The sequence below is a fragment of the Choloepus didactylus genome, chromosome 2 (genome assembly GCF_015220235.1).
Source record: "Choloepus didactylus isolate mChoDid1 chromosome 2, mChoDid1.pri, whole genome shotgun sequence".
Lineage (NCBI taxonomy): Eukaryota > Metazoa > Chordata > Mammalia > Pilosa > Megalonychidae > Choloepus > Choloepus didactylus.
This window is the reverse complement of record NC_051308.1, coordinates 178,153,572-178,169,472: the sequence shown is the minus strand read 5'-3', so window position 1 is coordinate 178,169,472 and position 15,901 is coordinate 178,153,572. Positions and strand designations below refer to the sequence as shown.

General features: G+C 38.6%; 2 protein-coding genes across 3 annotated transcripts in view; one reads left to right on the top strand and one right to left on the bottom strand.

Annotated features, from left to right (window-relative positions):
* Nucleotides 1–15,901, bottom strand: part of C2H1orf141 (chromosome 2 C1orf141 homolog) — a 232,878-nt gene that overhangs the window by 109,349 nt on the left and 107,628 nt on the right. The gene's annotated exons all lie outside the window — the stretch shown is intronic.
* The window catches only part of IL23R (interleukin 23 receptor), a 76,670-nt gene that overhangs the window by 8,697 nt on the left and 52,072 nt on the right, over nt 1–15,901 (top strand). For both annotated transcript variants that reach the window (XM_037826949.1, XM_037826950.1), the window contains one exon: nt 3,943–4,066. In XM_037826949.1, coding sequence (XP_037682877.1) covers nt 3,943–4,066 — 124 coding nt within the window. The remainder of the gene's footprint in view (nt 1–3,942; nt 4,067–15,901) is intronic.

Below are 15,901 nucleotides of genomic sequence, written 5' to 3'. Positions count from 1 at the left end.
TTTCTTTGTCACCAGTTTCCAATCTTGTTCCTTCCAAGTCCCTGACCATCCAGCCAAACCATTGGCCACAGCCCATGAATCAGTATACAAATGCACCTCTGACCAGTTCTCTTTCCAAGCAAAATGAACAACCAGGTCCACTACTCAAAGTTCTCCCCACTGGGAGGATTTCTCTTCACCACTGTTCTTCAGGGATGTCCCAGAAAGGGGCTGTAGTGCAGCTGTCCACTTTCATGTGGTACCTATATATCATGTAGCTGCATACCAGGCCTGAGTTTTCTCTTCCTCAGTCAATTGATCCTAGAGAACTCCCCAAGAGGCCATTGCTGTGGGCTGGGAAAGAGAAGGTTATGTGGCAGGAGTGAAAGCCACGGGCATTTGGCCACTTCCTCATGTAACTTTCTTGTGCCTTCAGGGCCTACTTGAACCTGATCTTATTTATACCACTTCCATTTGATGATGAAGTGCTGCTGTGCACACCCAACCTTATGACTTGGTGGGTCACACAACACCCAGTTCATGATGGCAATTCAAATTTCACAGTATCTTGGCTTACAGTTAAGTGTTAGGTTTCTACTATCACCCAATAGCAGGCCAAAAACTATTTCTCCAAAGGTGAGTAGTTATTTGCAGAGGATGGCAGGGCTTTGTTCCAAAATCCTAAGTGTCTGCACTGTGATTCTCCATAGGGGCCTGCCAGAAGTTCCAAGTGGCATCTCTATTTGCCACTGAAACTTTCAGCACCTTTGGATCTGCTAGATCATATGGCCTATGTGGCAAAGAGGCTTGCACGGCAGCCTGGGCCTGTTGCAGAGTCTCCTCTTCTAGGCAGCTTTTCAGGTCATTTGGTAAATAGGTCAGAGTAGAACACCCAAATGGGAATATGTTACCTCCAAAATCCAAAGAGGACTACTAGGAAGTATGCCTCTTTTTTTTATTGTAGTAGGAACCAGATGCAACAGCTTATCCTTTACCTTAGAAGGATTATCATGGCATGCCCCACACCACTGGACACCTAGAAATTTCACTTAGGAGGAAGGCCCCTGAATTTTGTTGAATTTATCTCCCATCCTCTGACATGCAAGTGCCCTATCAATAAGTCTAGAGTAGTTGCTACTTCTTGCTCACAAGTTTCAATCAGCATAATGTCATCAATATAATGGGCCAGTATGATGTCTTATGGACAGGAAAGGTGATCAAGTACCCTATGGACTAGTTTATGACATAGGGTTAGAGAGTTGATATACCTTGAGGTAGGACAGTGAAGTATATTGCTGGCCAATACTGCCTTGCAAAGTGTTTCTGGTGGTCTTTACTAACAGGAAATGAGAAAAACACATTTATCAGATCAATAGCTGCATACCAGGTACCACAGATGTGTTGATTTGCTCAAGTAATGATACCATATCTAGAATAGCAGCTGCAATTAGAGTTGCAACCTGGTTAAATATACAATAATCCACTGTCATCCTCCAAAATCCATCTGTTTTATGCTCAGGCCAAATAGGACAGTTGAATGAAAATGTGGGAATCACCACCTCTGCGTTCTTCAAGTCCTTGATGTTGCACTGATCTCTGTAATCCCTCTAGGAATGCAGTCTTGCTTTTGGTTACTCTTTTTCTAGGTAGAGGAAGTTCTAGTATTTCACTTGGCCTTTACTACCATAATAGCCCTCACTTTATAAGTCAGGGAACCAATATGGGGATTCTGTCAATTGCTGAGTACGTCTATTCCAATTATGCATCTGGAACTTGGGAAATTATTACAGAATAGGTCCAGGGACCCACTGTGAAATGGACCTCAGCTAAAACTCCATTAATCCCCTGACCTCCATAAGCCCCAGTTCTGACTGTGGACCACAGTGACATTTGGGTTCTCTTGGACTTAATGTCAGTTCCAAGCCAGTGTGTAATAATCTCCCAAATGTCTGATCATTTCCTTTTTGCCAATGCAGTTACCCTTCTAAAAGGCCAGAGGTCCCTTTGGGGAAGATTGGGAGGAACATTAACAGTATAAATTTTTGGCAGCATAGCAGGGTTCTTCCTCAAGCGGACCCAGCCTTCCCTCCATGCAAGGAGCTCTGGGTCTGTAAACTGTTTCAAGTCAGGGAATTGATTGAGAGGCCATGACTCTGTTTTTATGATTCAAATTAGACTTTTGTTCACTTGACTTAGAACTCTTCTGCAAATACAGATCACATAACAACTTAGTAGACTGCATATCTATTTCACTTCTAGGTACGTAATCAGCTAGCCAATGCCATAGGCCTCTACGAATCAGACTATTTTGATTACTGCATTGACTCTGTTGTCCATTATGGTAGCCTTACCTACCTTTTGTCTTTGGTGATTAAGTGCTGCCACTTGACTCCTGCCAATCTAGGATGTGATCATCCCCATGGTGTTTAAGGATCCAAGTCCAGTGGCAGCAGTTCCCACAGTAATATCTGACTGTATCAGTCAGGGTTCTCTAGGGAAACAGAACCAACAGAGATTATCTGTAAATATGGGATTTTGTAAAAGTGTCTCATGCAACTGTGGGGATGTACAAGTCCAAATTCCATAGGGCAGGCCACAAATATGATGAAAGCCTTCAGTGAACTACCCAGGAGAGGCTTGCTGGCTGAAGGAGAAGTAAAAGTTCTCTCTCTTCTCCCTTAGAAGTCTTTAGCTGATTAGATTAAATCCAGCTGATTGAATTCTCTCGTTGCAGAAGGCACTCCCTTCATTGATGCAATCAATTGACTGATGATTTAATAAATCAGCCTTCTGGTTTAATAGCCAGCCACAAATGTCCTTGCAGTAATGGTTAGGCCGTGCTTGCTTGACCAGACAACTGGGCACTATCACCTGGCCAAGTTGACCTATGAACCTAACCATCACACTGACCTACACAAAACAGTGACCACAGAGCTCTTCAGGATGATAGAGCTGCTCTCACAAATTTATTCCTTACTATTTTGGTGAAAGGTGTGTCCTCTGGACATTCCTGGGGTGGGTAACCAGGTCTTACATGATGAATCCACTCTAATATTCCAATCTCTCTAAGCCTTTGGATCCCCTCATCTATATTATACCAGGGAAGTTCTGGCATTTTGACTTCAGGAAAAGTTGGCACCTTTTTGTCCATGTTCCAGCCAACCACCCTAAAACACTGTTAAAGCCCTTTCCAACCCCTCAAGCTAAAACGCTGACTCCAGAATGTCTGCTTAGTGGACCCATATCAATAAATTCAGCCTGACCTAACTTTTTGTCCCTTCCACCATTATCCCACACTCTTTAAATCCATTCCCAAACATATTCCCCTGCTTTCTGTCTATATAAATTATAAAAATCATGCAATTCTTTGGAGTATACTATCTCTGCTCATGGGTCACATTTTGTACCTCACCTTTTGGGGCCTGTTGGGACTTCAGTCTAATTTATAGGCCTGGTAGAAAAAAGCACCCCTCTGGGGGTGGGTCATGAGAGGAATGTCTTGCAAGCCAACTACCTCAGGGCATTCTGATATGGTTTCTAATCTTGATCTTGGCTATTTATTGTTGGATTACATAACTAAAAACTCCAGATGCAACTCTAGAACTATTGGGGTTTCATACACTTCAGGTGATCCAAGGGCTCGAACAATGCCATCAGGTCTCTCTCATCTTTTCCTATCTCTTGGGTTTAGTTTTCTCTTCTGTTGCCTTCATTCCTAAATATGTCACTATGACAGCAAAATGGCCACCAGCAACTCAGCTCACATTCCTCAGAAAAGCTATTTCAGGAGGGAAGAAAGTTTCTCTTTTTCAATGGCTTCAGCAAAAGTCCCTTGGAGAATTGGTTCATCTTCAGTCATGTGCTCATTCCTAGGGCCAATATTCTGACAGTTAAGCACATGACTACTTTGTAAAGAAATGTATGATTTCTATGGCAAAATCTAAGTGATATGTTTTGTTGCAGATCCACCAGATGTTCCTGACAATGTAACGTGTGTCATTTATGAATATTCAGGCAACATGACCTGCACCTGGCATCCTGGGAAGCTCACCTACATAGACACAAAATATGTGGTGTATGTGAAGAGGTAGGTTCTTTCCTTACCATTCCAGTTCAGCCAGCATTCCACCTCCAGCAGAGAGCCAAGAACCCAGTCTCAAAACATTAAGTTCACAAATCTTCTTGCCCTTTTCACTTATTGGCAGAAAACTGGTAGGCAGGAATCTACTGGTGGTACAGTTCAGCACAGTCTTAAAGGGACCTTTGCTTGAATCCCAGCTCAATCTTCCTTCTAGTATTTGGGCAACTTAGTTGTCATTCCTTGATATTTAAAAAGGATCTGAATATAGAACTTAATGCACAGGTTTGTTCTAATTACTTAAGTGGAATTTGGCTTTTAATGTGTATATTATGTTGCCAGGTCCACAGTTAGCATTAAATTAATGGAAGCTATTTAATTGTTACTAATGACCCTAAATCTTAATTGTTGTCTATGTAGGCTGACCAACAGTCCTGGTTTGCCTGGGACTGCAGGGGTTCCCAGGACTCAGAATTTTCAGTTTTAAAACCGGGAAGTCCTGGAACAATTGGTTATAATTTGTTCACCCTATGCATGTCCATGTTTCCTGTTTTGTTTGGTTTATTTTTTTTAAATGCCTCTATAGTCTAGTTGAAGCATACTTTTTTCCTCTTTGTAATGCTCAAAATTTTTCACAAATTACTTTTTAAATCATTTATTAGGCCCTTACTGTTTGCCAGGCACTGAGCAAGAGCTTTAGATATGTTACCTCATTTAATCCCTGGTATAACCCTGTGAAATACATACAACAATTTTGCTCATTTTCATAGACAACGGAAAGTGAGGTTAGGCCACACCACCCTAGAGAGGGAGAGTTGGGATTTGACCCTAGACCAGCCTGATGCCTTCACCCTAACTTATCTTTTCTGCCGAAGGGGTAAGGGGAACCAGATCACAGGCAATATTTAAGAGGTGCTCTCCAGGTCTCATCATTATGGAAAAGAATAACCTTCCAATCTTGCTCGTGTGTGCCCTCTCTCTCTCCTTATTAGATACGTAGAATAATTTTGATTAAGTGAAACAGGAAAATAAAGTTTTCTTCATTCAAGAAATTCTGGGTACAAACTAGACAGATTCTGTGAGTACATTGCTAAGCCTGGGGTTACCAGCTGCACGCCAGGGCCAAGAAATTCACGGCCTTCATTCTGAGCAGGAGTTAAGCAGAAGCATGGTCGGATATCAAAGGGAGGTAGCCATGGCGGGTAATATACTACATGCTAAACACTATGCACTATACTTCATATACATTATGTCTTCACTACTCAACTCAGCTTTGTGAGGTAATTATTGTCATTGTCCCCATTTTACAGACGGCTTGGAGAGCTCACCTTACCTCCCCTAGATCACAAAGCTAAGAAATAAGAGAGCCGGGATTCTAACAGGGGCCTCTCTGGCTCCACAGCCCAAGACAACCTCTTCCCCTTGTCTCTGGGCTAAAATAGCCCCCAGTGATGAAAAGAGGCAATGAAAATAGGGAAACTAGAGTCTCACTGCTAAATCAACTTTAGTACTGTGAAAATGAGGGCTGTATGGGAGCAAGCCCTGCAGTTTAAGCTCACGGAAAAACTACCTAGTGCCAGATCTACAGAGGAAAGCCTTGAGGATTTTACTGACTCCTGGGATCCAGAAGTGTCTCATGGACCTACTGATGCTGACCAGTTGATTAATTCTTTTTGTTTGTTTGTTTATTTCTTAATATAACAGCTTTATTGAGATGTAATTATAATTCATATGCCATAATTATATTCACCCACTTAAAGTGTACAGTTCAATGTTTTTTTTTTATATTCAGAGTTGTGCAACCATCACCACAATCAATTTTAGAATATTTTCATCACTCTCATTATGCCAAAAAATAACCTGTACCCATTAACAGGCACTCCATTTTCCCTCAACCTCCCAGCCCTAGGTAACCACTGTCTACTTTCTGTCTCTGTGGATTTGCCTGTGCTGAACATTTCACATAAATGAACTTATACAGTTTGGGGCCTTTTAAGTCGGGCTTCTTTTACTTATGTTTTCATGGTTCATCCACATTGTAGCACATATCAGTATTTGATATCTTTTTATGGCTGAATAATTTTCCATTTATGGGTATGCCACATTTTATTTATCCATTCATTAGATGATAGAAATTTGAGTTGTTTCTACTTTTTGCCTATTATGAATCCTGCTGCTATGAAAATTTGTGTGCAAATTTTTGTGGATCTAAGTTTTCATTTCTCTTTGGTATATACCTAGATATAAAATTACTTGGTCATATGGTAACTCCATATTTAACCTTTCGAGGAGAAACCAGACTGTTTTCCAAAGCAGCTGCACCATTGTACATTCCCACCAGTAGTCTATCATGATTCCAATTTCTCCACATTCTCTTCAGCACTTATTATCTTTTTTATTGCAACCATTCTAGTGGATGTAGGTTAATTCTTTCAAGCCCAACTCACTTGCCTTTCCAGGTTTCCTGGCAGTAAACTAGCATGCAAAAATTTGGAACAGATATACCACAATTTGACAAAATATGTTAGACAAAAATTCAAACTTGCCAACTACTACCTATTTTTTATCTATTCTATTCAGTATCATAGAAATATTCTCCAAATATTTTATAAAAATATTTATTATAGGTTTCTTTTTAAATTCATTAATGCATTCAAACTTATACATATATATCTTTAAATTATTTGCACATGGCTTTTTAGGGACACATTCATTTTGTAAAATGAGTAATACCTGTAGTAGTTATAAGTTTTGAGATTGTTCTCAAAAAGTAGCTTGAAAGTATTAAGAATGCATTTATTAAACTTCATGCTTTCAGAGATGTTCTTTGGAAAGAGCCTGGATTTTAGAGTTTCACATTTGATTTCCATTCTGGAACTTATCAGATTAGTGTCCTTTATGGTGAAAATATCGGGAAAACCATATGCAGTGGTTTTAACAGGTCTTTATTTATCTCAGGCCACAGTGATAGGTAGTACAGAGCTGGCAGGATATTTCAATGACTCACTGAGGGACAGGTTTCTTCCATCTTTCTGCTCTGCAATATTTAATGTGTCAGCTTTAATCTTCAGATGGTTCCAGGCAGGAAAAGAAGTAAAGGATAAAGGACATCTTGCTATTCCCTAAAGGACTTTAACCTGTAAGTTATTAGCCGGAACTGTGACACAGTTTACTCTACTTGACGGGAACCTGGGAGAAGGGGATTAAAAATAGAGTTTAGTACAGTCATCCAACAGTATCTGCATGGTTGTTAGCTGTGTGAGCTTGGAAAAAATTATGTAACCTTACTAAGCCTTGGTCTTCTATGAGATTAGGATAATTAATACCTAACATGCTGGGTCGTTATAAAACTTATATGAAAGCAAGTGCCCTGTACATAGGCAAAGAGTAGAAACAACAAAAAAAGGGCAAAATTGGATTATTATGGTAACATTCAAAGGTGACTCCCTATGCTAGTTAGATTTGTTCTTACATCAAAACCTGACTGATTTGGGAGAAGGAAAAGATTAATGCAAAGCCATTAAAATAATCATTTATAAGATATTTTGTTAAAAGTAATTTAATGTATAGTATTTTCAAATAGTTCAGTAACTTTTGACTACTAATTATCTAGAAAGAGATGTTGAATGTACTTTTGTAAATCAGATTAATTTGCTAGCTATTTTGTACATGCCAGTAGTTAATCTGTCATTCTTTCAACACTAGAATTTAAGCTCAATCAGGGCAAGGATTTTTGTTTGTTTTGTTCACGGCTGTATCCCAAGAGCCAATGGGGCCTGGCATATAGTAAGTGCTCAATTTCTATGCGTTGCATAATTATTCTAGTTGGTAACTAGAAACAGACATTTCCGCAATCTAGTTAAGTAATATAGACATACCTTATTGTATTGCACTTTGCTTTCTTGTGCATCTCAGATGTTGCATTTTTTTACAAATTGAAGTTTTGTTGCAACCCTGCATTGAGCACCATTTTCCAAACAGTATGCGCTCATTTTGTGTCTCCGTGTCACATTTTGGTCATTCTTGCAATATTTCAAAGTTTTTCATTGTTGTTATTATATCTATTATAGTGATCTGTGATCAGTAATCTTTGATGTTACTATTGTAATTATTTTGGGGCAGCACAAACTGCACCATATAAAACAGCAAACTTAATTGGTAAATGTGTGCATTCTGACTGCTCCACCAACCAGTCGTTCCCCCATCTCTCTCCCTCTCTTCAGGCTTCCCTAGTCCCTGAGACACAAAAATGTTGAAATTAGGTCAATTAATAACCCTACAATGGCTTCCAAGTGTTCAAATGAAAGGATGAGTCACACATCTCTCACGTGAAATCAAAAGCTAGAAAGATTAAACTTAGTAAGGAAGGCAAGTTGAAAACCGAGATAGACCAAAAACTAGGCCTCTTGAGCCAGTCAGTTAGTCAAGATTTGAATGCAAAGGAAAAGTCTTTAAGGAAATTAATTAAAAGTGCTACTCCAGTGAGCGTATGAATGATAAGATAACAAAACAGCCTTACTGATGACATGGAGAAAGTTTTAGTGGTGTGGATAGAAGATCAAACCTGCCACAACATTCCCTTAAGCCAAAGCCTAATTCAGAGCAAGGACCTAACTCTCTTCCATTTTATGAAGGCTGAGAGAGGTGAGGAAGCTGCAGAAGAAAAGTCTGAAGCTAGGAGAGGTTGGTTTATGAGGTTATGTTATGTCTCCAAAACATAAAAGTACAAAGTGAAGCAGTATGTGCTGATGTAGAAGCTGCAGCAAGTTATTCAGAAGATCTAGCTAAGATCATTGATGAAGGTGGCTGTACTAAACAAATTTTCACTGTAGACAAAACAGCCTTCTATTGGATGACGATGTCATCTAGGACTTTCACAGCTAGAGAGAGCTCAGTGCCTGGCTTCAAACCTTCAAAGGGCAGGTTGACTCTCTTGTTAGGGGATAGTGCAGCTGCTGACTTTAAGTTAAAGTTATTGCTCATTTACCAGTCTGAAAACCCTAGCACCCTTAAGAATTATGCTAAATCTGCCCCGTGCTCTATAAATGAAACAAAGCCTGGATTTCAGCACATGTGTTTACAACATGGTTTGCAGCATATTTTAAGCCCTCTGTTGAGACCTACTGCTCGGAAAAAAAGATTCTTTAAAAATATGGCGGCTCATTGACAATGCATCTGATCACCCAAAAGCTCTGATGGAGATGTACAATGAGATTGATGTTGTTTTCTTGCCTGTTAACACAACATCCTTTCTGCAACCCATGGATCAAAGAGTAATTGTGACTTTCAAGTCTTATATTTAAGAAATATATTTGATAAGGTGATAGCTGCCATAGACAGTGATTCCTCTAATGGATCTGGGCAAAGTCAATTGAAAACTTTCTGGAAAAGATTGACCATTCTAGATGCCATTCAAAACATTCATGATTCATGGGAGGAGGTAAAAATATCAACATTAACAGGAATTTGGAAGAAGTTGATTCTAACCCTCATGGATGACTTTGAAGGGTTCAAAACTTCAGTGGAGGAAGTAACTGCAAATGTGGTGGAAATAACATGGGAACTAGAATTAGAAGTGGATCCTGAAAATGTGACTGAATTGCTGCAATCTTATAATAAAGCCTGAACAGATAAGGAGTTAGTTGCTTCTTATGGATGAGCAAAGAAAGTGGTTTCTTGAGACGGAATCTGCTCCTGGTGAAGATATTGTGAACATTGTTGAAATGAAAACAAAGCATTTGGAATATTTCATAAACTTAGTTGATAAAGCAGTGACAGGGTTTGAGAGGATTTACTCCAATTTTGAAAGAAATTCTGCTGTGGGTAAAATGCTATCAAACAGCATCCATGCTACAGAGAAATCTTTCATGAAAGGAAGAGTCGATTGATACAGCACACTTCGTTGCTGTCTTATTTTAAGAAATTGCCACAGTCACCTCAACTTCAGCAACTTCCACCCTGATCAGTTAGCAGCCATTAACATCAAGGCAAGACCTTCCACTTGAAAAAAGATTATGACCTGCTGAAGGCTCAGATGATGGTTAGAAATTTTTAGCAATATTTTAAAATTAAGGTATGTTTTTTTAGACATAATGCTATTGAACAATTAATAGCATCTTGTGAACATAACTTTTGCATGCACCACAAAACCAAAAAATTCCTGTGACTCACTTTACTGTGATATTCACTTTATTGCAGTGGTCTGTTACCGAACTCACAATTGCTCCAAGGTATGCCTATATTACAAAGTCATATATGATTAAAAAATAATTTTTCTCCACTGTCTTTCCTAAAATGTAGCAGTAAATTATAGTCAAACTCAGACTAAATTAATCCAAATTCTGAACTGATGAAGTCTATATTACTGTGACTTTACTGTATTTTGAAGAGGACATAAAAAATGGATATCTAGCAGATTCAAGGATGAACTCCTGTAAGCACAGGCAAATTAGAAAGGGAAACAAACATGGACTCATCTTACACTTTCTTAAAAATACATTCATGAATTGAAAAAATTCGAGAAGAGAAACTTAATTTCTCTAATTACCAAAAAAAGACCTTTCCTTCCATGAAAAAGTTGACTTTTTTGTGGTTGAGGTAGCAAGTATCAGATTTAAAGAAGCTCTTTTGGATGTAGGGTCATTACATTATTTTCCACTTTGGCTTAAAGATAGAGATCAGCATTTGCAAGGTTTCACTTCTACCTCATGTGGTTCTATTTTCAGTAAAATCACAGATATAGAGAGGCATTTTACCTCAGCCCTCCCATTTGTTTCACCACTGACAGTGAGATGGCATTTCTTCTAGAGCAGCTTAGGGACCTCCTTCTTGGTTCGAAGTTGTAGAGGAATTGTCTTTGTTGCTTCAAGAGCTCCTCCTCTTTCTCCCCAGCACCTTTGTGCTAATCCCATCAGAGCCATGTACTCCTCTCTTCCTCGATATACTGCTATGTATCAATGAATAGTGGTAGAAAAAAAAAATGAACCTCTGCTAATGTGCGTCATCCTACTGTTGCCCTATTACCTCCAGCAGCTTTGTGTCATTACATTTTTTCTCTATTTTGGAAGTGATCCCAGCATGTAATACAATGCCTTCTACTCAGTAATTACTTGTTGAATGAAATGATTGGTGAACTTTCATTCTGTTCCATTCAATTCATGTTAGAAAATATTTATTTAGCACTTAATATCTTCTAGGCACTATGTCAAACTCTAAGAGATTTAAAAAAAAAAAGATGCTTCCCTGTCCCTGACTTTTAGACTTTTTAGAATAACATCAATGGTGGAATTTTCAGGCACTGTGGAAAACCCATAGGACAAATATTTTTAAATACGATATCATTTTAGAGCCCCTAATTGTTACCTGCCCTACCAACTTATAAGGCCTGTCTACTTTTGCCACATGATCTTCTCTACATACTTATTTCTAATAACTGGAAAGTGTTCTTAGATAATATGGTTCCAAATATTCTTAAGACTGTGATGTTATTTTCAGTAAATCTTTTAGAACTCAATATGCAGTTCATATTTTTAAATCCATTTCTCTACTGCTTCTGCACCTGTACCTGGAGAGCTATTGTGACTGGGGACAGAAAAAACCTTGCTGATGGGTATTACTCTACATTCATGACCTGGGCCCATAGAGCTGACCAGCATTTCCACTAAATTTCCCTAGTCAAGCGACTCCCTCTCTAAGTAGATGATTATTTCATTACTTTTCCTCTTACCTTTGATCTCTAATATCTCCTCCTTCTCACTCTCTGTTGATGACTCACTTACTATTTTGCTGAGAAAATAGGAGCAATGAAAAGAGAGTTTCCACAAATACCACTGTCTACCTCATCAACTTACACAGTGACAGCTGTACTCATATATTTGGTCTTCCTTCACTTCCTATGGATGAACCACCATTGCTCTAAGTACACCTCTCCACTTGTAAAATAGATCTTTCCCATCCTGCCTATTCAGAGACATTGCTCCAACAATTTCCCTCTCTTTCTTCTGCATTATCACCTCTTCTATCTTTACTGGATCATTCCCATCATCATTCAAACCTGCTGTTGCAGAAATGAAAAATACAACCCTCCCTTGGTGCCCCTCCTCCACTACCCTATTTCACTGTTCTCCTTCAAGGCAAAACTCCTCAAAATAGTTCTGTACTTTCTGTCTTTACTTCCTCTCTTCTCATCCTCTCTTTAGTCTGTGTAATCAAGCTTCTGCTCTCACTGAAACAGCTTTTATCAAGGTTACTAATGATTTCTCCATTACAAACCCCATGGATTATTCCCAGTTCTTATTTTACTTTTCAGGAACATTTAAGAAAGCTCTTCACTTCTGTTCTAAATTGCTAATGCTGCTGGGATGCAAAACACCAGAAATGGATTGTCTTTTATAAAGGGGGGTTTATTGGTTACAGAGTTACAGTCTTAAGGCCATAAACTGTCCAAGATAACATATCAACAGTTGGGTTCCTTCACTGGAGGATGGCCAATGGTGTCCAGAAAACCTCTGTTAGCTGGGAAGGCACGTGGCTGGTGTCTGCTCCAGGGTTCTGGTTTCAAAATGGCTTTCTCTCAGAATGTTCCTCTCTAGGCTTCAGCTTCTCTCCAAAACGTCACTCTCAGTTGCTCTTAGGGCGTTTGTCCTCTCTTAGTTTCTCCGGAGCAAAAGTCTGCTGTCAAAGGCCATCTCCAAAATGTCTCTGTAAACTGCTGTTCCTCTCTCAGCTTCTGTGCATTCTTCAAAGTGTCCCTCTTGGCTGTAGCAAGCCTGCTCCTTCTGTCCGAGCTTATATAGTGCTTTAGTAAACTAATCAAGGCCCATGCTGAATGGGCGGGGCCACACCTCCATGGAAATTATACAATCAGAGTTATCACCCGCAGTTGGGTGGGGTGCATTTCCACGCAAACAATCTAATCCAAAGGTCCAACTTAATCCCCACTAATATGTCTGCCCCACAAGATTGCATCAAAGAATATGGCTTTTTCTGGGGGCCATAATACATTCAAACTGGCACAACTTCCTTCTCACAATCTCTAGGACACAGCTCCCTCCTGATTCTCGTGCTACCTTCCTGGATGCTTTTTCTCAGTGTCTTTTGCTGATTCCACTTCATTTGCAGTGAAGCAATAGTGATCTAAATCTCTATTCTAGGACCTCTTATTATCTTCATCTACACTTGTTACCTAGAAGATCTCATCCAGATGTATGGTTTATAACTCTCAAGTTAATCTGTCCAATTCAGACATCTCTCCTGAACTGCAGCCTCCATGTATCTACCAATGTACTCAACATAATAGACATCCAAAAGACACCTCAGAACTAACATTTCCATGTCAAACATGTAGTTTCCTCGTACCAGATTTGCCTTTCCCATCTCAGAAAGTAGTAACTCCATATGTCACATTATTCAGCTCAAATCATTGGAGTCTTCCTGAATTCCTCTCTTTCTATCATGTTCCTCATTTAATTGATCAGCAAAACCTATTGGATCTATCATTAAATAACCAATCTTTTCTCACCTACTACACTGTAATCCTAATCTAAGCCACATGATCCCTCATTAGGATTATTGTGAGAATCCTTTTAACTAGTCTCCTAGCCTCCACTTTTGCCCTCCTATAAACCATTATTCACAAATAGCTACATCAGATCATGTCACTCCTCTGCTCAAAACCTCCCTTCTCACTCAATGGTCCTCAATGACCTTACAAGGCTTTCTAAATCTCACCCTCTCCCTCAACCTCTCTGATCTAATCCCTAATTCCCCTTCTATCTCCCTTACTCTACTAAAGCCTCACTTACCTCCTTGTTGGTTTTTGAACAAACCAAGCAAGTTCCTGCCTCAGGGCCTTTGCACTTGCTCAAGGACTATGCTCTTCCTCATGGTTGCCACAGGACTTGTTTTTTACTGCATTAACGTTGACTTCTCAGATAGGCCTTCCCTATCTCCCTGAAATAAACCTCCCACCCCTACCCCCAGCACTTCTTAACCCTATTACTCAACTTTATTTTCTTCTGAAAATTTATCACCGAAAGACCTATTATATATTTGTTTCTATCAGAATGCATACTCCATGAGAGTTGTACTTTATCTGTTTTGTTCATTGCTGTATCTCCAGTGTCTAAAACAGTGCTTGGAACATAGTGGGTGTCAAATATTTGTTGAATGAATGGTTAAATAAATGGGAGAGATTATTCATCATTATCACCATGTATCAACAATGTTTACTGAAAAATCTAATTAATTACCCTAGGACTAGGTGCAGGAAAAGATCCACAGATGTATGTCATGCTGACTCCCTTCAACATATGATCTGTTATGTATTAGCACATGAAAAAAGAAAAGGTTCAAAACTTTGTAATATTTGGTTGTATGTAAAAGTAGTCCTAAAGACGGAATGTATGGTGTGTGAACAAAACCGTCTTTAAAAAACACAAAAACAAAAACAAAAACAAAATGGGTTGATGAAGAAACCTTGAAGGCACTCTATTGAGTGAAATAAGTCAGACACAAAAGGACAAATACTATACAGTCTCACTGATATCAACAAATTATAATATGTAAACTCATAGACATAAAATATAGGTTAACCAGGACATAGAATGAGGCTAAAGAATGGGGAGCAGTTGCTTAATATGTGCAGAATGTTTAACTAGGTTGAACTTAAGTGTTTGGAAATGGACAGAGATGACAGTAGCATGTTATTGTGAGAATAATTAACAGTGCTGAATGGTGTGTGAATGTGGTGGAAAGGGGAAGCTTAGAGTCACATATGTCACCAGAGGTAAAGTTGGAGGTTAAAATATGGAAATGTATAAAACAGTGAATCTTGTGGTGGACAATGTCTGTGATTAATTGCACAAATATCAGAAATCTCCTTCATGAACTAGAACAAATGTATGACACTATAACTAGAAGTTAATAATAGAGGGGTATATAGGGAAAAAATACACCTATTGCAAACTATGTATTACAGTTAGTAGCATTTTAACATTCTTTCATCAACAGTAACAAATGTACTACACCAATACTATGAGTCAATAAATGGAGGGGGGTGTTTAGGGATATAGGAGGATTTTGAGTTTTCTTGCTTGTTTTTATTTCTTTTCTGGAGTAATGAAAATGTTCTAAAAATTGAAAAAAAACTTGATTGTGGTGATGGATGCACAGCTGTGTCATGGTACCATGGGCAATTGATTATGCACCTTGGATGATTGTATGATGTATGAACAATCTCAAGATAAACTGAATTTAAAAAATAGTCCTAAAGAATAGTCGATCTTTATTCCTTCTTCATCTAAAATAGTGCTTTGTGGTCTAGGTGCTAAAATGAGAGTAGACTTTAAAAGCAGAATAAAATTACCTATTAACTATAGTTAATGTAGGCTTGAGAATACATATCCATTTTAATATGTGTGGTGAAAGAATCATCAACCACAAACCAATTAAGAACACATACGTGGTTTTCACTAACTGGAAAATATTCAAAGATGCCCTACTTACTACTTACACATAATTGCCATTTCTTATTTTCACATTTGAATTCTTATTTAGCAGGTGGTAAGTGTTCCTTATAGCAAGTTCTTTATTAATTTAAGTTTCATCTTATTTCAGAAAGATGTAAGGCAACTATGTAAACACCTGAGTTTAATGACATGATTTGACTTTAGATACATGCCATATAAAAGAAATTCCACTTGCTGAAATATAATACTTTTAAAGATTTCATTTGTATTCTTTAGAAAATATAAAAGTCACATGTCATGAATACCTTTTGATTATAATAATAATTGTTGTGTTTAGTGAGTCCTTTATTATTGTGAAACCTGCTGTGTGCTTTCT